At 39.7% G+C, this 22,391-nt stretch overlaps 1 protein-coding gene across 1 annotated transcript in view; it reads right to left on the minus strand.

Annotated features, from left to right (window-relative positions):
* Positions 1-499: 499 nt before the first annotated feature.
* The window catches only part of si (sucrase-isomaltase), a 47,542-nt gene continuing 25,650 nt past the window's right edge, over positions 500-22,391 (minus strand). Inside the window, exons 21-47 of the mRNA XM_086036161.1 lie at positions 22,223-22,311; positions 21,591-21,640; positions 21,170-21,361; positions 19,348-19,497; positions 19,063-19,269; positions 18,607-18,761; positions 17,108-17,276; positions 16,142-16,238; positions 14,834-14,946; positions 14,399-14,524; positions 13,285-13,413; positions 12,983-13,096; positions 12,814-12,876; positions 11,953-12,069; positions 11,753-11,843; positions 11,511-11,649; positions 10,302-10,435; positions 10,109-10,143; positions 9,579-9,695; positions 8,209-8,357; positions 7,818-7,902; positions 7,667-7,723; positions 6,816-6,940; positions 6,296-6,384; positions 5,452-5,501; positions 1,456-1,623; positions 500-595 (exon numbers count right to left, since the gene is read on the minus strand). Coding sequence (XP_085892287.1) covers positions 518-595; positions 1,456-1,623; positions 5,452-5,501; positions 6,296-6,384; positions 6,816-6,940; positions 7,667-7,723; positions 7,818-7,902; positions 8,209-8,357; positions 9,579-9,695; positions 10,109-10,143; positions 10,302-10,435; positions 11,511-11,649; positions 11,753-11,843; positions 11,953-12,069; positions 12,814-12,876; positions 12,983-13,096; positions 13,285-13,413; positions 14,399-14,524; positions 14,834-14,946; positions 16,142-16,238; positions 17,108-17,276; positions 18,607-18,761; positions 19,063-19,269; positions 19,348-19,497; positions 21,170-21,361; positions 21,591-21,640; positions 22,223-22,311 — 3,088 coding nt within the window. The 3' untranslated portion in view covers positions 500-517. The remainder of the gene's footprint in view (positions 596-1,455; positions 1,624-5,451; positions 5,502-6,295; positions 6,385-6,815; positions 6,941-7,666; positions 7,724-7,817; positions 7,903-8,208; positions 8,358-9,578; positions 9,696-10,108; positions 10,144-10,301; positions 10,436-11,510; positions 11,650-11,752; positions 11,844-11,952; positions 12,070-12,813; positions 12,877-12,982; positions 13,097-13,284; positions 13,414-14,398; positions 14,525-14,833; positions 14,947-16,141; positions 16,239-17,107; positions 17,277-18,606; positions 18,762-19,062; positions 19,270-19,347; positions 19,498-21,169; positions 21,362-21,590; positions 21,641-22,222; positions 22,312-22,391) is intronic.

Here is a 22,391-nt window from a genome sequence, read left to right on the forward strand (position 1 = left end):
AGGTTGACTCTCCTATCCACTGTCAGACTGACATATTGGAATATGAATTAAAAAAAAAAATTCACTCAGCCAATCATTACCATATGGCTAATCAGAGCACAAAAATGGGTACATATTATTTAATCCGTTGGAAGGTGGTCAACGTAATGAGAACAATTGATTTCAAATTTCTGAAATGACAAGTATTAAAAGCTACATGGCAGCGTTGACACCGCGCTGTGTGTCTTTCTCGAAGAAGGTACAAGTGACCACTAGTCAGATAAAAGTGTGAAAAAAAAAAAGACAACTTTAAACCAGTTTTAATTTCAGAAGTTTTCTATTTGAACAAAAACAATATTAAATGGTCAAAATGGATTTCAGTTCTATCATGTTTACTTGCTCAAATCATGTCATTGTCAAGATGTACATTAATCACTTAAGAGGAGGAAAAAAAAATCACGTCATCACAATGTGTAATTGTATAAATCGACATATGTACAGTATGTTAAATATTCGCCATCTGAACATAAAATCCCACTCAAACACTGGCTCGCCATGTAATAGTAAATCCTTGATCCACACGGACGGAAACTGCAGTTGCATTTATAATCAGCTCCTGTAGATTAAAGGCAAATAAAAACAAAAGGTTTAAAATGACAAATGTGCAATTTTCAGGCGTGTAAACGACAGGTTGTAAAACATATCACATTTTTAGAACTCACTGTTAAGTATGAATACACCAACATATGCTATCAAGTGTCACTGTCATATGCGCTTTTACATTATCTAAGTCAATTGAATAAATTCTACTGAAATGCCCTCAATTCGTTTTGGTAGGAATTCTGATCGTTACGCCTTTGATACAATGCGTAGTCTCTGTTCTTTATCCTTGAAGCAGGTTCAAGTCCTGTTTCTGGTAAACAAGCGTGCTGGAACCAAACAGCGACCTTGACTCGACACTGGCTGGAACTAACGTTGGGGGTCATGGAAAAAAAAAAAAAAAAAAAAAAAAACACTGGGGGAAACTGCAGTCCATTAATCACGGTGACTATTTGAATACAAATACCTTCTTCCTGATATACAACATGCGCAAGTAGAACTGCAAGAGCCGATTAAAGAATTGTGCTATTTTTGCGAGAATGCCTCTTTGCTCTGCACAGTCAAACTGTTTACACGGCAAGCTACTCCCTTTCAACCCTTTCATGTCTGTAATCCCTTTGAACCCAGAAACATGTAAAACTCCCCTTCCCTTAAAGGTACAGGTACCTGGTGAATGTCTCTCCCTTGTGGATCACACTACACAATCAGTATAACTACGCCAAAAACAGACCAAAGGTGATAGACGTATTGTCTTGGAGGACAATACAAAATAAAAATGTAGAATGGTCTCTTTACAAGAGGCATTTTATATTTACCCAGAAAGCTTACTAACACTAACCCTAACCACACTGTATATATATTAGAAAAAGTACTCACCTGAGTGTCAGCATTATACTGAGGTGTCAGAGGATGGATTGTTTCTGTCACGTCCTTCAGAGTAACCTCCGTGATGTTCGTGCTGATCCCCCAGACCTTCACTACGCCAAGAATCAAATGGTCGCCTTCGAACGAGCCATTGTGGATAGTTTTACTCGACAAAGTATTCTAGAAGTGGAAAAAGACACATTACTTTTCACGGAACTCAAAACTTGACTTAAGGTAAAAATGGGTTGACTAAAACGTTTCACAGGGATCCATCGAAGTATTTCAAATATTGTAAAACGCATACAATAATACAAAATGATCGGGAATCGTTAGTCATTACACTTAGAGGAAGTGAAGATGGGGAAAAGAAAGAGTAGTAGCTATGATAGCTTCCACCTTTCTGGGAAAACATTTTACCGGTAAGATTTTGGAGTGTGACTGGGAATCCGTGTTTACTTATCCACTAAAACATCATTTAAGTCAACCATTGGAAACAAAATTTGATGTACGGTAGTTCATTCCGAAGTTGTTTGATGGGGTTTGGGTCTGGACTCTATAACGTTTTTCCACACCAAACACATCCAACCAAGATTTCATGGACCTTGTTTTACTGGAACATAAAACCCCATTCTACAAACTGATGACAGTATACAAAGAGCAACTTTTTGATAAGTTGATCAAGAGGTGTATACCAATAAATATATTTTTTTAATTGTAAATAAGACAACTGGTCGGTAGTAAAAGAAAAAAAAATCATTCTTGCAACAAACTGCCAATGTCTCATCCCATATGGAACCTCTTACCCCAATATTCAGATTTTGTGTACCAGAAAAAGGCCTAACTTAAAAAAAAAAAAAAAAAAAGTGAAAGAGATTCCATCTAGAATATTGGATAACAGAGATACGGTATATGCATATTCATGCTATTGCCATTGACCTTGAGGAAACTATGCGCTACTGTGCATTAATTATACGACATCAAACGGGATGGTTGACTGGTCACTAGTGACCGAAGGAGGGCAGGAGCAGGCAGAGCCAGAATAGAGCAGAGGACCGTTCAGTGCTATCCAGGTGCGGAGGGAGAAATTGTGGAGCGATAAGCAGCACTAAGCACTGTTGATGTTGAATGTGTTCATATTGATACATATGGTTAGGAAATAACGTCATTGAATAAATACATGCGTTAACATGGGTTCGGATTTGGAGTAACAATACCGTATATGTAGTCCTGAGATTATGGCACATAGGCAAACACAGAGATTTATTCAAATAAGGTTTCCGAATGAACCGATAATTCAAAGTGGATTACAAACCCAAGCTCCAATGAATTCGGGAAGTTGTGTAAAAGTGGAATAAAACAGAATACGACGATTTGCAAATGTTCAACGTATAGGCAATTCAATACACTACAAAGGCAAGCTCAACTTAATGTTTTTATGGCAAATATTCGATCATGTTGAATTCGATGCCTTGGACACGTTCCAAAAAAAGATGGGACAGGGGCAACAGAAGACTGTGAAAGTTGAGGAATGCTCAAAAATCACCTGTTTGGAACATTCCACAGGCGATCAGGTTAACTGGAAAAAGGTCAGAGTCATGATAGAGTATAAAAGGATCATCCAAAGATTCAAACACTCTTTAGAAAATATCCGCACGTGAGCGGCAAGGCCGAAAAGCAACACTGAATGCCCGTGACCTTCGATCGCTCGGGCGACAGTGCATTAAAAATTGGCATCGTTGTGAAAAGGATATTGCCACACTGGCTCAGGAAGACTTTAAAAAGACAGTCAGGTAACTAGCGGTGGGCGGATCGATCCAAATATTGGTAATATCGATACCAAGTCAATATCAGTTTCGTCACAACAGGCGGCAGCCATGTTGCCGAACTTGCCCCTTCTGCCCTTTGCCGAGATGGCAAAATCCCCCCCCCACACTCATACTTGACTAGCCTGCCAGCAGTCCAGACCTGTCTCCCATTGAAAAAGTGTGGTACAAAGCTTCAACAATTAGTGCCCTCCGTTCCCAAACGCTTGTTGCATGTTGTTAAAAGGAACACAATTGTAAACATGCCCCTGCCCCAGCTTTTAGGAATACGTTTCAGACATCAATTCTCAAAATGAGTGAATAGTTGGGGGGAAAAAAAAAACCAATAACATTGATCAGTTTGAACAGTAAATATCTTGTCTTTATAGTATATTCATTTGAACATAGGTTGAACAAGTTAACGTATTCTGTTGCTAAGCTTTACACACGTTTTATTTATGTTTCATATGGGCACAAGCACAGACGCACGTATGTGGAAATACAGACACACACACACACACACACACACACACACACACACCGTCTATGTTCAGTATCATCCAAAATGGCATGTGATGTGCTAATCTGCGAGGCAGCTTTGGCCTCGTTGCCCAACTTTGCTCATCTCCTCACATCTGCCCGTTCATGCTCACATGCACACAAACACAAACACAAACACGCGCACACACACACACACACACACCGATTCTTTCTTTCTCTTCCTCCTCCCCTTGGCTGACAGACAGCGTGCCTGCTTTATCACTGTGTGAAATTGCTTTGGAATGAGCCTGATGGTAGGCAGAGGACAGCCACAGATGTTTGGCTCTGGTCGCTGTGCGAGTGTGTATACGGTGCGTGCGAGGGTGTATATTTGTGTACGTCAATCTGCGAATGTTGGAGATTAAATGTATGCTCATTAATGTGTGCCCATGTGTGATGCTGTGTCTTTGTCCGGATAAAAAGAGAACGGGGCTGGGTTAGTTGCATAAATCCAAGTGATCAGTGGGTATGTGACATGTCAAACTTAAAAGGGGGCGTGCTGAACACATTGGTATTCATCTAGAACTGGCTTTATTTTTATTTTTATTTGTTTTATTTTTTTTACGTCATGGGAGTCACAGCAGTGAGTATATTGAGTGTTATTGTATATTGGGTTTCATGAGGTAATTTCTGTATCAAATTGCTGTCGAGTAAAATCACTGCAGGAGGAGACAGAAATATCACCGGACAAATTAAGAAAGCAGGAAGCAATTTCAGAAATAATTTCAAATAAAACAAAAACGATTGGCTTTGGTTTTACTGTTTTTTTTTTTTTGCGGTTTACTGTTTTAATTATTAATTTGCTTTTAAGTACAGTTGAGTTGTACTGTTGTACAGTATGTGTGCCGGACACATTTAGAAAGCAGGCAGCAAAGATATTTCAGAAATAATTGTAAATAAACCAGAAACGATTGGATTTAGTTTTACCGTTTTTGACCTTTTATTATTAATTTGCTTTGTAAATACAGTTGAGTTGAGTTATAATGTTGTACAGTATGTGTGCCTTTAATTGGTGTGGCCTAATGAATGACATCGGGAACATGGCCGCTTAGCCTTCGTGAGAACGTCCGGATGTGAGTTGTGGCGCTCTGTAGCTCTTTGCTGGCGTTTCTCATTCTCATTTGTTTGTACCGAGCAATACATGTATGCTGTGATTTTTTTTTTTTTACTGTTTTAAATTTTTTTTTTCTTCTCCAATTCACTCGAGCAACAGTGTATATGAAGAATGCCCATAACAAAAATGTTGACTCACAACGCAAAGTAAACAAAACGTCAAGATGACAACTGGTTAAGTGTCAAAACTCATTAATTGGGGCTCTTGTGAGTCAAAGCACGACTGCACAAAAAAAAAAAAAAAAAAAACACAAAAAACCCCACAAAAGGTCAGCACGAATAAGTCATCCTTCCCAGAATTGCTGCTTCACAGTAATACTTTTCAGAAGGAAAGTTATTCTAAACCTAAAGGAAGTCACACCAATACAATTTCCGTAGTTTGGACACATGTCTGTGAATTTGGACACATTTTTGTGAAATTGACTTGTGACCTTTGACATTTATCATCCCCTGCTCCCTAGTAAATATATGAATGAAACTATTGGAGCATTAATAACAATAGTGACAATAAAGGAAAGAAGAGACAAAGCATTTAGTCAGCCTTTGTACTCACCGATTCTGCAGCATATGAGGTCAGTAGAAATTGTTGTTTTTCAATCGTGTCTGAGGGGGAGAAAAATAATCAAGTATAAATTCTGACATTTAAACCACCACAAACAAGAAATTGATCAGTATTAACGGTAAGTCGGAATATTGGGTAATTACAGTAAGGGAGGAGAGAGTGGCACATTTATTGATCCGAGTTTACGATGATCGTATACACGCAGTGAACACACGCTTTCACTTTTAACCGAGCCATACAAAGCATAACTGATATTTTCTTTCTAAGAAGTAACGTGTACTGAACCCCAAAAAAAGTTTGGCCTTGTATAGATGAACACGAAGCTGATTTATTTTCAGGGAGCCAAATCGGTACATCAAAGGCATGCCAAAAAGTGTACCTCTGGTAGAAACTGATTATTTTTTAGCTAAACCTCTACTGGTTTGTAGTTTACTCTTATTTAACAATAGGATTGTTAGATTGAGTTGATGTTGCTTGCGGACTGATTTAAGCGAGGGAACGGGCGAGAGGAAGTGACGTTCTGCCTATTGACGGGACCGGAGTAGCGTACTGTATTGCGTCGGATTGTCTTAATTCCAATTCCAAAAGTCAAGTAAGCAAGTTAATGCTTTAATCGTCCACTCTGTATGCTCAGTTGGAACGGAACGGAGTGATGTGATGTTTGCCTCTGTTAATTGATATGACCCGTTTTTAAACGGCCAACAAAATGCTTGTTTGCAGCTTTCAGCATTTGTTAGAACCACATGTATCAAAGGTAACACTGTATCAGCACATCTAAATGCTAAAGCTAAACATTTTGAAGCAGCAAGGTTCTCACAGGTGACCTTTAACTCACCTATTCCGTCGCCATCGTCCCAGAAGAATAATCCTTGAGCGGTCCCATTGTCACTCAGGGCGACGATCAGTCCCAAAGGATTTTTTCGACTGAAAGAGAAGTGCTGGTAAGGGTTGCAGCAGTGAAGGACACCTGCTATATTTATATCATTGCTGGCAGGGACCCACCTGATCTCATCTGCGCTCAATCACTCAACAACAACGGAATTTATTGCCTTTCTCAAGCTTGCTATAACAATACAAGTAATTCACCCCAACCTGGTTTGGGGCTTGGTTGTAAGTCTTTTTATTGATCATAAAGCAGGCATTCGATTTCTTGGAAAAGATTCAGAGGTGATGAGATTATGTTGTCTATATTCTCGACAGACCACAACGCTTTCAGATTAATCCAGTGAGTAGTTAATGGCGTACTCTTGCTATAAAACTCTCCAATGTTGATTAACCGAAAACTTCTTGCCTTCTCACTTGAAGGAGGCGTTAATACACATTAAGTGAATTTGTGAGCTGTTATTTGCATTTACCTGTAAAATGTTGAGCGCTCTGGGTTTTGCCAAGGTAAGATGTATCCTCCTCTGATGTGAAGATTGATATGGTCCAGCGGTGTGGGCAACCACACCTTTGTGCCTCGCACCTTGACAGCTTTGGCCTAATTAAAAGGGTGATAGTTGCATCTCATTAACTGTACATATCAGTTTCAAACTCACTACGATAGTTGGCAAAAATAATGACGGATATTGTACGTCCAAAAAGGCGTGGAAATGGAGTTGGCGTCCTGTCAAAGTTATCGTGAAAAGCAGAAGTTGGACGAAAGTTCCCTCAGTCTTCAGTCTATTATTTTGCACCGTACTGTCAAGTGAGCATTACACCTCACCATTTAATGTGGTGATTCGGCTGTTTAATAGCCGCTTTTGTTTAATGGCATTGTTTGAGTGAGAAATTGGCTTCAACTTTTACTCTGTCACTTATCGATGCCTCTTTCTTCCAGATGCAAAAAATGATCATTACAGCTATGGAATAAACTTGGTGATGAAATAAATTTACTCAAGGGCATGTTAAATTTTTAAGTGAAGTACTAAAATGAAAATACTGAGCCTCCATGTCAAAGCGTTACTTTATGAAAAAGTGATTAAACCGCTGATACCAACTGCCCACGACAATCAAAACCTCTGAGGTGTTGAATGTAATCTTGCAACAGGGCAGCAATAAATACCACTAGTAATTCATACAGACTATTGTATTGAAATATATTTTGACCAAAATTGCTTCACTACAGATGAGATATTGCTGTGTGTATGTATAGCTTTTCCAATTCACGGACATATGAGTACAGTGGCACTGCATGATGTCCAGGTTGCCAACTGTATGGACTCACCGTATGGAAGTCATACCAACGTGCATCAGGAACATAGGCTTCTACATATGTAACTCCCTGCCAATCAAAAAGTCAGTTGATTATTGAAAAAAAAAAAAAACAATTGGAGAAAAAAAAAAACATAATAATACCAGTGTTTTTGTGTACGTACCGGGTCAAGGGCAGGCGTGATAAGAAGAGCGGGTCCCCAGAGAAACTGTTTGTAAATGTCCCAAGTAGTTTTATCATTCACAAACCTGTGAACACATCAACAAAATGTATGTTTGACAGGATTAAAGAAATAACTGCCCACAATTTCACAGGTCTCTAGGTTCCTTTAGAGCTGAGTGCTTTTACAATGCAAGCTAACCAGTTAAGTAAAATATTATTGGGGAAAAAAAATCGGATTCAGCATATAAGTAAAACAATTTCAATTCAATCATATTCACGCATCAGTTATTTTTTATGTTATCAAATACCCTGTATTTGTATGCAGGAGGCATCTATTTGAGGGGACGCATTTGTTTATTCAAGTGGTCCCCCCAAACAAATAGTGCACTTACTCATGCAGAAGTGGTCTGACGACTGTGTTTCCTTTGGTATGAGCTTCATACATGAGCGTATACAAGTATGGCAGGAGGGTGTAGCGAATGTTGAGGACTTTCCGAGATGCCTCTGCGAAGGTGGAGTTCCAGGATACAGGATCTTGTCTCTGAAAACAACAAATGCTCAAGAAATAATCACTACACCAACAGATATATGAAAGCTACATTTCGCTTTTTTTCATCCCGTTTGCTATGACGTGAGGAAAGTGAACTGCTATTAAAATTCCCATAGAATCTCAATAATAACCATACCAATGCAGAGCTGAGTATTCCGCCTAAGTGACGGACCGCGGTCCGTCTATCCGCCTATGACGGACGCCCATTTTGTAGCCGATAAATGAAAGAAGCGAACCTTAAAAAATAAACATAGTCGGAAGCCCATTTTTCCCATCTATGTAGTCGTCTATCCGATAAACTATCGTCTATGTTCGCAGTGAGGTTTCCCGCTGGCCGCGGCCGAGGCTACTGGGTCTGACCTCCACTCATTAGGTATATCTCAACCTGTGTCCATTTAAACTCTGGGCTGTGACGTAAGGATTAAAAAGATTGCAATTCCTAAAGCATGCAGGGTTGCGCCCCGTTGTTCCATTTCTCTCTGCTTCTTTTTACTTGCTGCATAGCTGGCTTGGGGTTTTCCTCAAAGTGTTTTGATTCCAAGCTACAAGACTCATCTGCGTAATCATCCTCTAGATATTATCCCATTTGCAAGCCATTACAAAACCGCTGGAATAATGGCGTTCGTATGTGCGTTGGCGGTGGTGGGGTAGGTGATGTGCAGCGACGCTCGGATCACCTTGAGAATTCAATTAAGCCCCTCACCCCCAATACATACACACACACACACACACACTCACACACAAACTGTCCCGTCGACTACTTCAGACTCCATTGCAGAGAAATTTTGTCTCGTGGGATCGATCCCTGGACGGACCTTATTGGATTTCTTAGATGTGTTGTAAAGCTCTTAAAGGTCACTGCAAGAATGAATGCCACCACCACCACAACACCAAACCAGTGTATCTCTTTGGAGATGTGTGTGCGTGTGCAAGTGTGTGTACAACCTTGTATTGTTTGCATATATTAGGCTCTCTCCAAGAACAAGAACACATTCTCTGTCAGGTTTTCAGCAACCAAAAAAATAACGAAATAAATGAAATCTTATTGTGATAGATGCGGGTCATCTAACTTCGTGTTGGTTTATGTTCTTCTTCTCTCACATTCTTATTCATTAAACACTGCTTAACACTGCTAACCGCTAAGGCTACTCTTGCGCTAGTCGCCCGTCATACCAAGCTAAGCTTTAGTCATTCTCCTGAGAGTTTACCCACCGGGTTGCCCTTGCCGTTATGGTTACGTGAATATGGATAGAAGGCACCCAGTTGCATCCAGCGAAGGCACATCTCATACTGAGCTGAATTGAAGAACCCGCATATGTCTGCTCCAGTCTGGAAGAGAGTGGCCCATTGAAAGAAAAGAAGAGACAACAAGGAAAAATAAATGCATTAAACAGGAGTTACAAATATATTCAGCATGAGTAATACGTACGTGGACTATTTGAGAAATATGAGATGCAATGCTTCATCAGCAACGTCGTTATTAGTATTTTTTTTTTAAATAGCCTTAACTGATTTATGGTTTTTACATTGTTTTGGAACTAAATCTCGAATCCAAATCATGGTCCTGTTGTAACAGCATGCTGTACACTGTACACGATGCCCTTTGATCAAAGTGTCCAACAAAATGAAATAACATCTCTGTGGCCATGTAATCTACTTATAGCAGGCAAGGTCACGTCAATAAGATTATGTCTTATCGAAAAAAAAAAAAAAAAAGAAACGGATCAGATGATGATACTTACATAAGGGATGCCAAACAAACTGAACTCCATCATGCCTGTAAGACAGGAAAATCGTGTGTGACTTCTACAGTAAAGATCACTTTTTTTCCACAAAGTTTTGGCTGTGCAACCCCATGTTTTTAGACCCGTATACGTTCGTCATGCTTTGCTAACGGTCTAATTATTGCAAGCGTTTCTACATACTGTACAGTACCTATGATGGATTTAAACAATTGGTCCCAGCTGGCATTGTTGTCACCCAGCCAATGTCCGGCCCATTTTCCACTGGAGGGATAAGTGGACCTGGTCACCACGATACCTCGTCTACCAGTCACACTCAGCAGGGCACTGTACGAACAAGGCAGAAAGATGACACATACGTACTGTAGTTAGGCATAAAAAAAACACGAGCATACATGGTAAGCCTTTTGTGCGAAGAACTACACTGCCAAAGGACCTATTCATCTGATGGAAATGAGTGTAAATATTAAAGCCAGGCATATTTCGGTGTCAATGCGAACTCTTTTAGTTATGCCTTCCGTATCCAAGTCACACAACATTCTTCTCATTCATCATTCAGGTTAGTTTTCATCATGAAATTTCAAGGATCGCGTCTCTCTGTGAAATTGTATCTCATGATGCTTGACATAGCTGGAGTCGAAGCTCATTTGGCTCATATGGGCTATGTGGAGGACTAGGTCAAGTGTATATCATTCAGTCTTTGAAATGAGTGAATGATCTCTGAAGTGCACCATACATTATTTCGGTTACAGTGATTTGGTATCGAAAAAGGTGGAACTAGACACAGCATGTCATCTTGTAACTACTAAACAACAAAATTATCTCTATTGTTGCATTTTTGTCCCACTTCCACCAAGCAGTAAAATGTTGTTGTTTTTAAAGTACATGTTAATGTTTGTCATTTAAAAATGATAATGATTTTTGCTACGACACATTTCTGTGCTCTGGTTTGCAAACCTCAAGGGTGTGTTGTCTTAACTTAACCACAGTATGATAGGAAAGAACCACAGAGAACCACCAAGTTTGTACAACAACAGTAATGGAATGAGGAAGACCTCAAAATATGACTTTACTCTATTTTACTTTACTATTTGACGTTACTATCGCCACACTGTCTACACCCCCAGAAGTGAACAGCAACACTTGGTGCCCATTTTAGTCATTTGTATCCACCCTCATGTCTTTCAACTCCTGTTCTCGATTTGCTTTTGTATCCACAATATCCACAAATATATTTGAGATCAATTGAATAAGATCAACCATATTCTGCCATAGCCCATTTGAAGGTCTAATGCTTCTCTACTACTTGTATATTGTTACTTCACACCATGCACATTCATTACAGTCTAATTGTGAGGTAACACACAGCTAAATTCTGAGAGAATCACATGATATATCTCACTCATAAGTAGGCTTCGTGTGGGACCAGCCATAGATGCTGTGGACATCGTAGTGCCTGACTGCCGTCCCGTCACTGAGTATCTGTTCGCTGTTCATACACAGAGTCTTATGATTTAAGCCTAAATTTTTCGATTCCAAGGCTATTTGGGCAAAGACAAAACACATGCAGAGTGAAGAGTTATTATTGATTGACAACAAAATGTTAGGGTAGTTGCGTAACATGTACTGCTGTGCATGTCCTACGTGGCATATATGGAGGTTTCTCAAGCAGAGGGTCACCCCGGCAATTCCTCCCAACTGTACCATGCACAAAACTGGCCGGCTCATTCATGTCCTACAGATAAAGACGGGAAAAAGCATTTGAGCATAAAAGTCCCAAAGAACATTGGACATCATTAAGCAGCATAAAAAAAACAATGTTAGTGTATGTTATCTTCACTCACTATCCAGAGGCCATCAAATTTCATAGTATTCTGATAGAAATCCATGATTTCTTGATGCCACCACTTTGCCGTTGCATTGCGGAAGAAGTCAGGGAAGGCGGTGTAAGCCCTGTAGAGCTGAGAAGATGCGATCAGGTAATGAGTTGCTGAAAGTTAGCCGGTTTAATATGCACAGAATACACAGTACGGTGGAGCCTTAGGTGAAAACTCGACTTCAACCAAGCTTTTCCTGAAAAATATGCCCCAAATATCAACTAAAACATTTGTGACATCACACAAGAAGTCGTCACATCTTATGAGATTATAAAACAGGGGTTTTATGGTCTGGGGACCATTTGCTGGATGATATTTTGTTAATGTTATTGCCATGAGAACAGCTAATTTCAAGAAAAACGGGAGACAACAAATATTTTTTTGTTGAGCACACCTACATCTCTTGAATGCAAAGAAATCCACCACACATCACCGGAGCGCAGAATCTGCCTGCCTGCACCTTGATCAAATTCACCACAATAGCGTTACACCTCCTGCACCACAACTTAGACCTGCTGGTCTAAAGTCTAGTCTACATTCAGAAAACGTGTGAGTTTTTACGCCAAGCGCACATGGGCTGTCTTCAAAAATACTGGACAGGTTGGGTACAGTTGTATGAAGAGATAAGGATGTTTTTAACTTCTACTCAAAACATTGCCGGTATTGACAATTCAAGTTTTCTGAAGATGTTAATTCAGTTTATATTATTACTATGAGAAAACATGTTTTGGAAATGACAACAACCAGGGCCATGGACTGGATTGTGTTTGACTTTGAATGTTCCGTTATAAAACATCCATTATGTTTACATTTGTCTTTTAATTATACCTCGACTTGGGTGTCCCAGTCCAGAGACTCATCTACTGTGACATTCGGGTAATCTGGCCAAACCTGTAAGGCAATATTGGCAATGGCATCAATACATACATACAATATACTGTATATAGAGAAAGTATTTTTGCATTTCATTTCTGTATGGAGACTGAGTTCACCTTACCTTCCCCCACACAATTTCATCACTAAGGTTTTTGGGCCATTTAATGAAGACATCTGCAGCCTTACCCCTCTCATAGGCAGGGTAATGAGTCTCATTGCCGGAAATGGCCGGGTCCTGGAATTTAAAAAAAAGGCAACAGCATATATTCAAAAAGGCAACAATGCCAATCGTCTATTCATTTACTTAATTTAACAAAATGTGCAAAATACAAAGGCAACATAACACATTTTCAGGATAATTTTGTATGTTTGCCATTAATCTATTTAGGGTGTGTTACCCAGAATTTCAATCATGTTGATTACCAGAATGAAGATGAACCTCATGCCATCTTTTCTCATCTCATTAACCAGGGAAGGTAGTCCAGAAAACTCTGGGTCCAGGACAAAGTCAAGCTGCCGATCCATGTAATCAATGTCCGCATACTGCACGTCCTGTAGATTCCAGAAAACAAATAAACAATCATACTATCATCATCATCATTTCAACATCTACGTTTCTTTTTGAAAAGCCCCTTCATGTTGTCAACTTTGGCAGATTAAACCTTTGTAAATAATTAATCTGTAGACCATCAATGTCAGTTGAATGGTGTCTAGTGCATTTATGTAAAACAACAGAATCCCACACTGTTACCTTTTCTGTTTCAGCCATATTAAAAAAAAGAAGTAGAGGCTATAGAATAATGAAATAAAAACAACAAAATTGCTATGAAATGAAGCCAAAGGTCACATTTGATTTGATTAAATTAAACATTACCTACAATCTATGAAGTCGGTTACTCTGACTTGATCTTGTGTTTGATCCAATTTTATCTAATTTTGTGACATGTCATTACTGTCCTTTGACCCTGAAGGGCATTTTAAAACGGACAGATACTGTGAATTAAAATGCTATGTATTGATGTATGGTAGAAGCCTAACATTTATAAGAAATAGCTAACATACTGTACCGTTTCTCTGAGATGCTGGGACACTAATGAACTGAACAGAAAAATACTGACATTGAATGCACAATTTCAATTTCATTTGGGATACACAAACAAAAACATTTGTACTTTAAAAAAAAGCCCGAAACACTACGGTATTTCCTACGGCTCTCAAATAGATACCATGTTTCTCATCATGACAAGGTGCATCGTCCACTTGATCAGTGCGCATCCTCAATAGAGACACAGGTGTTTCGAAAAGGTGGCAGTAATTCACTTTACTTTGGTTGATAGCACCATGGGTCACGGTAGACATTCTGACCACAATTTACTCTGCCTGCAGATATGGGATCTTGTACTTTTTTTTTTTTTTTGCCAGGTTATCTCTAAAATTGAGTAAATTTACGAATAAACGTAGTACACCATTTGTTTCCTCTGAAACGTTTTATATATATTTTCAATGTGTATTTGTGCATGGGTCTCAGAGGACTTACGTAGGGAATGCCAGCTTCCCTCATTTGCGTGTATAGATCTGCTATCTCCTTGTCATTAGCATATCCATAGCGACAGAGCTGAAATCCAAGGGACCAATAAGCAGGTAGAACAGGTCTTCCAATCAGCTGTTAAGATAAAAAAAATAAAAAATAAAAAATCAAGGAAATCAAAACACTTCAGCAGAGGAAGAAAAGTTATGGAAAAAGTGTGTGTATGGGAGAAAGTGTGTGTTTAGAGACTGTCCAAATGAGAGAGTGCAATGAAGCGAAAAACTCCCAGCTGCTGCAGTCCATCAACGGAGGCCCAGGGCCAGACACAACACACGCATGCACACACGCACAAACAGGCTCACAAACACAATTTAAAATGTTGCCGTCACATACACACACACACACACACATACACAAACAAATCAGAGAACTAAGAAGACTTACAGCAGTGTACTGCTGCACCACATTCTCAGGTGAAGGTCCCAGGACCATGTAGAAATCCAGGATGCCCCCCACGGTTCGGTAGGTTAAAGCTGGCGTAGGCTGGAAAGTCACATCTGTGTACAGAGACAGCAAGTTTGGATGTTTTTTTTTACAGTATTGAACATTTTTTTTTCTCTGTGTGGGAATCATGGTTTTGCTCGTGTGGGTATGATGAGAGCATGAGCGCCTTGAAGGTGATTTACACAGGCCTGAGTCAGGATTCCAACCCCAAATTTCTTGTTCGCATCGCAGGCATGCAAACCACTAATTCACTGTGCCAATCATAATAACACAATGATTTTGAAAACAATCCTTTTAAATGTAATTTTGTGCACAAGTCTGGAACTTAAAGCGGAAGTCAACGCAAACATATTTTTTTTCAAGAATATGTTTTATGCAAGTCCACTAGTTGAAACAGGGCATTCTGATAAATATTGCGTTTGTGGAATAAGTGTTAATCCGCTCGTTTTTAGCCATCTCTGGGGGCGGCCATTTTGTCTTCAGTCGACTGAAAATGACATCACAACTGCTCACAACGACCAATCGCGGCTCAGACTCAGAGAACGGGTCAGCTGTGATTGGTCGTTGTAACCAGTTGTGATGTCATTTTCAGTCGACAGAAGACAAAATGGCCACCCCCAGATATGGTTAAAAACAAGTGCATTTTGCTACTTAATTTATATTCCACAAATGCAAAATTAATCAGAATGCTGTGTTTCAACTAGTGGGCCTGCTGGGAACATATCCTTGAAAAAAATATGCTTGCTTGGGTTGACTTCCGCTTTTAGAAAGGGCGATAAGTACCGGTAATTAGTATTTGATCTTAGCTAATGCCAAGATGATGATTGAAGCAATGCCAGTTGGTCGCGTGCTTCCACAAGTACAATTGTAGAACGATCTAGAAATCCGCCGTTGATTTTTACTTGAGAACAAACAAACTGAAGGAAATACTCAAGATCCCTACATATAACGTCTGTATGTATATAACAGCAGCATGTCCGTTTTTAGCTGCAATTTGGTGATGTCTCTTGCTGTTGGATATACATGGATTCTAATGTGGGGATAAAAAGAAACAACCAACACTTATTGAGTTGCATTGGGCTTTTAGAAGGCTTCCTGTCATGCACGATAAAATATTCCATTAATATTAATACCTACAGTAAATGCCCACTGCATCCATGTCAAGGCTTACGCTGACATAATGTGTTTCATCAAGCGTGCGTGTGTGTGTGTGTGTGTGTGTACGTGCACGTTCCGATTTCCTCTGACCCATTGCATTGCTGTTCAGCAGCAGCACACCATGAGCATCAGTCGTGGTCTCGAGGCCCATATAGAATGGGTGAACTCCATAGCAGTTCATTTTGTACTGTAATAGGGAGAACACAGTCAAGTGTTGGACTTTCATTTGTGGTCGCTATGTTGTTTGTATGATTGCACCAGAGCATTTTTGTACAGCAGTTTTTCGTCACGGTAAAAGGCAGTGCTAATTGTGAAGTGTGCAACTCTGCGAGTACCCGATTGAACATTAGCAGGAGACTATGAAACAAAATGGACTGGGTTGGGGGGGGGGGCGCAGTGATGTGCTAGAGAAAGGGAATCTGCCGCTTTGAGATGTCAACATCTATGACAAAAGCTCACGGGCATGTCAGACTCCATCAGCATCCTACTCCACTGGTACCTAAGGAGCTGTTACAAGTATGTTTGTGTGTGAGAGTGCCTGGGTGGGCGTGTGTTTGCGCGGGTGAGTATGTGTCCATGGGCCTGCAATTGTGTTTGACATAACTGAAGAAGAAGGAGAAAGAGGTTATTGTGATGTAGTGATGTCTACAATCACTGTCAGGTACTTGTGTTGACACAGCCAAACCCAAGGTATCACACGTTGAAAATGATGCAGTATAAATACTTTGCGTTTAATTATTCCACACCATCCCCTCTATAAATCCATTTGGTGATGTATGTAGCCATAATGTTATTTTTATTCTTTGGCTAGGTAAAGATAAATTCTTCTTTATCAGACCCATAACAACAACACGCTACCCCAACTACAATATGATCATATTTGTACTATGTGGAAGACTATCAGCTTAAGATGATAAAATCCAGCTTCTAAACAGTCCCAAAATCGGTTTCATATTATTTTACATGTAGAACAGATGCTTGGGATTAAGTATTAAAAAGTAAACACGAAAAGCAACCCTTATTTGCAGTGATTGTGTGTTTCAGTAAGATACTTACACCAGGAGGCTGGTCTTTGGCAAACATGCCCCAGGTGTGATAGTTCAGGTCATGTTTGTATGTAAAATGTTCTGTCTCGCCAAAGCCATACACATACTCAGATGACAGAAGTGTTGATACTTGAATAAACAAGTCTGAGAAGGTAAAACCTGGCACCGATGAGTCCCAACTGAGAAAGAGTGACAGAGACTTAGAATCAATTAGAGGCGTTACTGCAAAGGAAGTTATTCACATCATAATAATGTTTAACACCACACGCTTAACCCCCTAAGGAAGTAATGTCACATTTTCAGATATATTAATTAGCAACATTTCATCTGACGCAAAATAATCTGCCTTGCTCAGGGGTGCCAAAATATGCACATATGCTCCTTTAAAGGAGGAGATGGCTAAAAATGAGTGCATTTTGCTGCTTAACTTATATTCATTCCGCAAATGCAAAATTAATCCGAATGCCGTGTTTCAACTAGTGGGCGTGCTGGGAACATATTATTAAAAAAATATGTTTGGGTTGACTTTCACTTTAAATACTGTATATACAGGATATATTTTTTTGAGCACGTTGGCGAACGTCGTTCCAGTTTCAGTAAATATTACTTGCATGTTCTTAGGAACAAGGTACCGCCACTACAGGTTTTTATTTAATTATTTCTACATGGATGTGCCATTCGAAATATGTTATGATGCTTGAAGTGTTTACATTGTGTCATATTCAATAATTTGCACATATTGCCAACATAAGTCATTTACTGGATAAATACATGTTGTTGTCCTTGTAAATGTTTGTCCTTACTGAAAGCAAATAACCTCAGCAACTAATTTCCTGTTGAAATCAAGGAGATATACTGTATATAAAAATGTTCATGTAAAAGTAGATCACTCCCACATAGGGTCATATATCTAGCTCGGACAGGATGTAATTGATTTTTGATGTGACTGTGTGTTTTCTTACCGCTACTAAATGGGTTTATTGGGTGTTTGGTAAACCTGCACCAATAAAATATGTTAATTATTATGGGTGTAGTTTAGAGTGGTGCAGAACTGCAGTACATATATCATACTTAGAGGCGCTAAGTACAAAAGAAGGCTGAAATATTAGAAATGGCTCTTAGTTTGACAGCGTGCAGTTCTACACCACTGCAGTAATATAATTGGTAAACTTCAACCATTGTTAGTTCCAATCCAAATTGACCATAAGCATTGTTGTAAAGGCATGGATTTCATATAAGTGACTATATTGGATGTCATTAAATTGCGTTACATGCACCTTATTTCTTTGCCAGTAACTGTGTGTGGCAACATTGTTGTCAAATTACATAAACCGTTCCAATTATAACTTTAACGTCTTATAAGTGTCAAAATGTGGTATTGATGACTGGAAATTTTTTTAAAATCTGTATCATTTATAACATACAGTAGTTGGTAACGTGAACGTGAGTACGTTGACATGATTAGACTCTTCTAAAACAACTCCGCTTTCCTTTAACACTTGCACTCACATGGTGGTCCCCGTGCTTTTCCGTATGACCTGGATGCCAAATGGATCACTTTTATGAAGGACCTTGTAAAGCCGTTTGTCCTCATTAGTCTCGGGAACAGGTGGGATAGACAGCGGAACTGGAACTTCATAACGACTTGTGGCTGGGTCCCAGATCTGGACAGAAGGGCATATTAGTATGTGTGCGGTGGACACGCATGATGGGAATGCCGGTGGAAACAAAATCATTCAGTGTAGGGCAATGCTATTAACTTATATATGGACAAAAATACCGGGACAAGAGGGCCAATTCTAGTTCATCCCTAATTCATCCTATAGTACTCTGATGGAATGAAGGGGTCTAGTGCAACTATATTTAATACGCCGGGTGTTTTTACTAGGCTGTCTTGACTTGAACTTCGGAGTGGTAAAATACTCTACGTTGTGGGTGACATGGTACATGGAATAACAAACAGACCTTGAACTGCAGCATAGAACTGCTGTGGTAGGTGATCTGAACATGGAGGTTGTCAATGTCAGCTGACTCAGAGCGGCCCCTGCTCTGGTACTTTTTGTTCCGGGAGAGTTCCAACCAAATGCCAGATGTGGTTTGCTCATTTATTCTGACATGGTATCCATAGTCTTTTGGATAGAAGCACCAGGGAACCCGTTCAATGTTGCTTGGCTGAAAAGGATGTTGGAAGAAGAAAACCGATTTTGGATTAAGAATGGAAAATTGAGTTCTCAGAGGGCATCTCCTAACCTTCCAGATGCAGCCTCGGGCCTTGCACTTGGCCTCATCTGCATGCTCCTCGGGGTGGCAGTCAAAGCGCTGGTACTCCTCTTGCACCACCTCCCAACGCACAAGATATGTCTCTCCCAGAGTTAGAGGCAGGTGTCGTAAGAAGAGAACCTGCATTTGAGCGACAATTCCAAGTGCCAATATGACTAGATTACACTGACTCAAGGCTACTACACCGAACCAACTATCTGTTTGTAAGGTTTAAATGATGACATCAAGGAGTGATTATCTCATTATCCCCAAAACATTTCCACCTCCTCCCGCCTTCCTTCTGGTGGGAGATGCTCAAGTTTGTCATTCAAACAGTCTAGTCTAATGGTCTTGACTGGCGTATGCCTCATTGGGCAGTTATAACCCGACCCTACAGTCTGATTTCTGCCTGCCAACAAGTAGCCTGACAGATCAGATTTTACCTTAAAAGCCGCATCAGATAGTAAAAGTGAGTATTAAGGTTTCCTTGTTATGCAGCGTACCCAAAGGGTTGGTGCATCATAATTCTTTTGTTTTATATACAGTAAAACACCAGTGAGAACAAATCTAAAGTGGAATGAGGCCAATTCTCCTGTACGGCAAAGCTTTGTACAGACAGGCTTCCTTGAGACCGACTAACGGATGTGCTTGATTTTGTTTGTGCTCCCAATTAAGACACATCTGTTAATTTCCAAAGCTGCTTCAACGGCCTCTATGGGGAACTATGAGTCACGGCAAATCTTGCGGGAGCTCTACAGTCACAGTACCACCCTAAAGTTTCTTGATCTGTTTACTAGACATTAGTGATGTTCATCAAAATGCGTCCTTTTCTTTTGAAGTCATTTTCCCACTTCCCATTAAACGCAGTAAAAATATTTGATGGGGAACATCCAAGCACAGAAGGAGTTCAGCGGGGAAATACTGTGATGGCAAGATTCTAAATTTATAGCAAGAAACTAGAGTAAAAGATCACAAAACACAGTGAAGGTGCCATGAGATGTGTAAAAAGTTATATTATAAGGTAACTACCGGTAGATAAATTTGCAGGTATACAATCAAGTAAATGGATCGAGCCAAACGTGACTGACATTAGTACAATTAAGTGCCAATTATCTAATGTTGAATGCATGGGCATACTGAGACCAGAATTCGTCGCGGGAATAGTCATTGAACTTGAAACATTTTTAGCATATTTGTCCTTCACCTCCAGACAACAATGGTGTAAACTGTGATAAATGTATCCTTCTGTGTTTGACCAGGAAAACCTTGAGCATGAAATAACACTTTTCTGTATGGGGGAAACTGTCTACAATATTGGTTAACTGGATGTTTTCTCATTTTATAGACTCTTGTCTTATGGGCTTTTAACTCATAACCCCGTTCGCACATGAAAGGCTTGTTGCTCTTAGTCATTTTTTTCCTGTCTCTTTTTATATAAACACCCACCCACTGTAAATTGTTTCCATTTCTCATACTTAGGGGCTAACCTTGAAATGGTACAGCCAGTGTTTTAAGTCATCCACCCTGCAACGGTCCCGCGTCGCTACAAGACGTATTCAACCATTGGATTAAGACAGTATTTCCTAAATTTAAAATAGTTCCTAAATAAAGGCTGTGTCAAATATTGCCTCCGCGCACATTATAATAATGCTCAGCATTAGTACCTAAGTAATTGTAGAATATGTATGCCATTTTTTATACTTGCGTACCCCGGCAACATTCATCGGCATCACATTGCTTGAAATAAAGAAGCGGCTCCAATGAACGTTAATATTGGGATGTACAAATGTGCGTGAAGATGACTAAACGGTACCTCTTTGGCTGCATCATACTCTATGTTGGAATGTGGAACAGTCGTTGTAGAGTTTCCATGTGATCCAGAGCCCACATGCGTCACATAGGCGTACTTAGGAGGGTGGGGAACGCCTAAGATTGTGATGCTCTCAAAATGTAGGTTGTTGGGATCCCTGTAGCCGGCATGCATCACCTGCATGGTCAGTACCCCCTAGGAAGCAAAAAAAAGGAAGAGTGTGCTTGATGTAAATCCAAGACCTTCAGCCATTATGCTTCCATTTTGTTTTAACTGGATAAAATGCCTGTACTGTAATCACAAAACTCAGGCAATTATTTTTTGCTTTTATGCCTTGAAACTTGACACCCATCGTTTTCTGTGCCAGAAAGATGGAAAGTAAGGGTTGGATTTACCACGAAACAGGTGTGCTAGGGAGACTTACATAGAGAACGGTGAATTTGTAGTGGACGTAGTTGCCTTTTTTAAGAGTGTCTGTGGAAAAAAAGAGAACAGATGTTGGAATTTGTCACAGTGATTTGACATAGCCGGTGTACTGTCACACTGAGTGACTGACCTTCATTTGTTCATCTGTGTGAGCAGAATGTTTAAACAGTTCTGGTACAAGCATTTTCATTTTGCAAGTTGCACATCCCTAATGGAAAAGCTGTAGACATGTATCAATCAAGGTGAAACCGTAAAGTGTAACTGAAATAGTCGTTGACCTTCATGTGAGTACATATAACCACAATCCTTTAAATACATATTGCGAGATTTGGATTTCCTCAACTACTAATCTGGTTAATTTGTAGATAAAGTATGAATCAAGTTTTTGTGTATATTGCGAGCGAGGGATGGAGGGAAAGAGGGAGTGGGTCTTTGAGCGGGTCTTCTCTTTATGTTGTATTTTGATGTTTTTATTGTACGGCACTTTGATTTGCATTTTTATGTGTGAAAAGTGCGACATGAATACGATTTGATTTGGCTGAAGAATGCCTGTCAAATTCTAAAGTAACATTTAGTGGCTCTACTGTATTTATATTTGGACCAACATAAACACTATTAGAGAAATATTACCTCTCGAATCACCATCATCCCAGAACAGCTCCCCTGCAGCCTGGGCTTGGTCATCAAGAGCAATGATCAGACCCATTGGATTGCGTCGACTGCGAAGCAAAATAGGATAGAAACGACTTTCATTATTGAATACTCAGTACATTCTTGGGACGTTACATCTTTACATTAT

The sequence above is a fragment of the Filicampus tigris genome, chromosome 7 (genome assembly GCF_054856515.1).
Source record: "Filicampus tigris isolate MCC_2025a chromosome 7, RoL_Ftig_1.0, whole genome shotgun sequence".
In the NCBI taxonomy this organism is placed as follows: Eukaryota; Metazoa; Chordata; class Actinopteri; order Syngnathiformes; family Syngnathidae; genus Filicampus; species Filicampus tigris.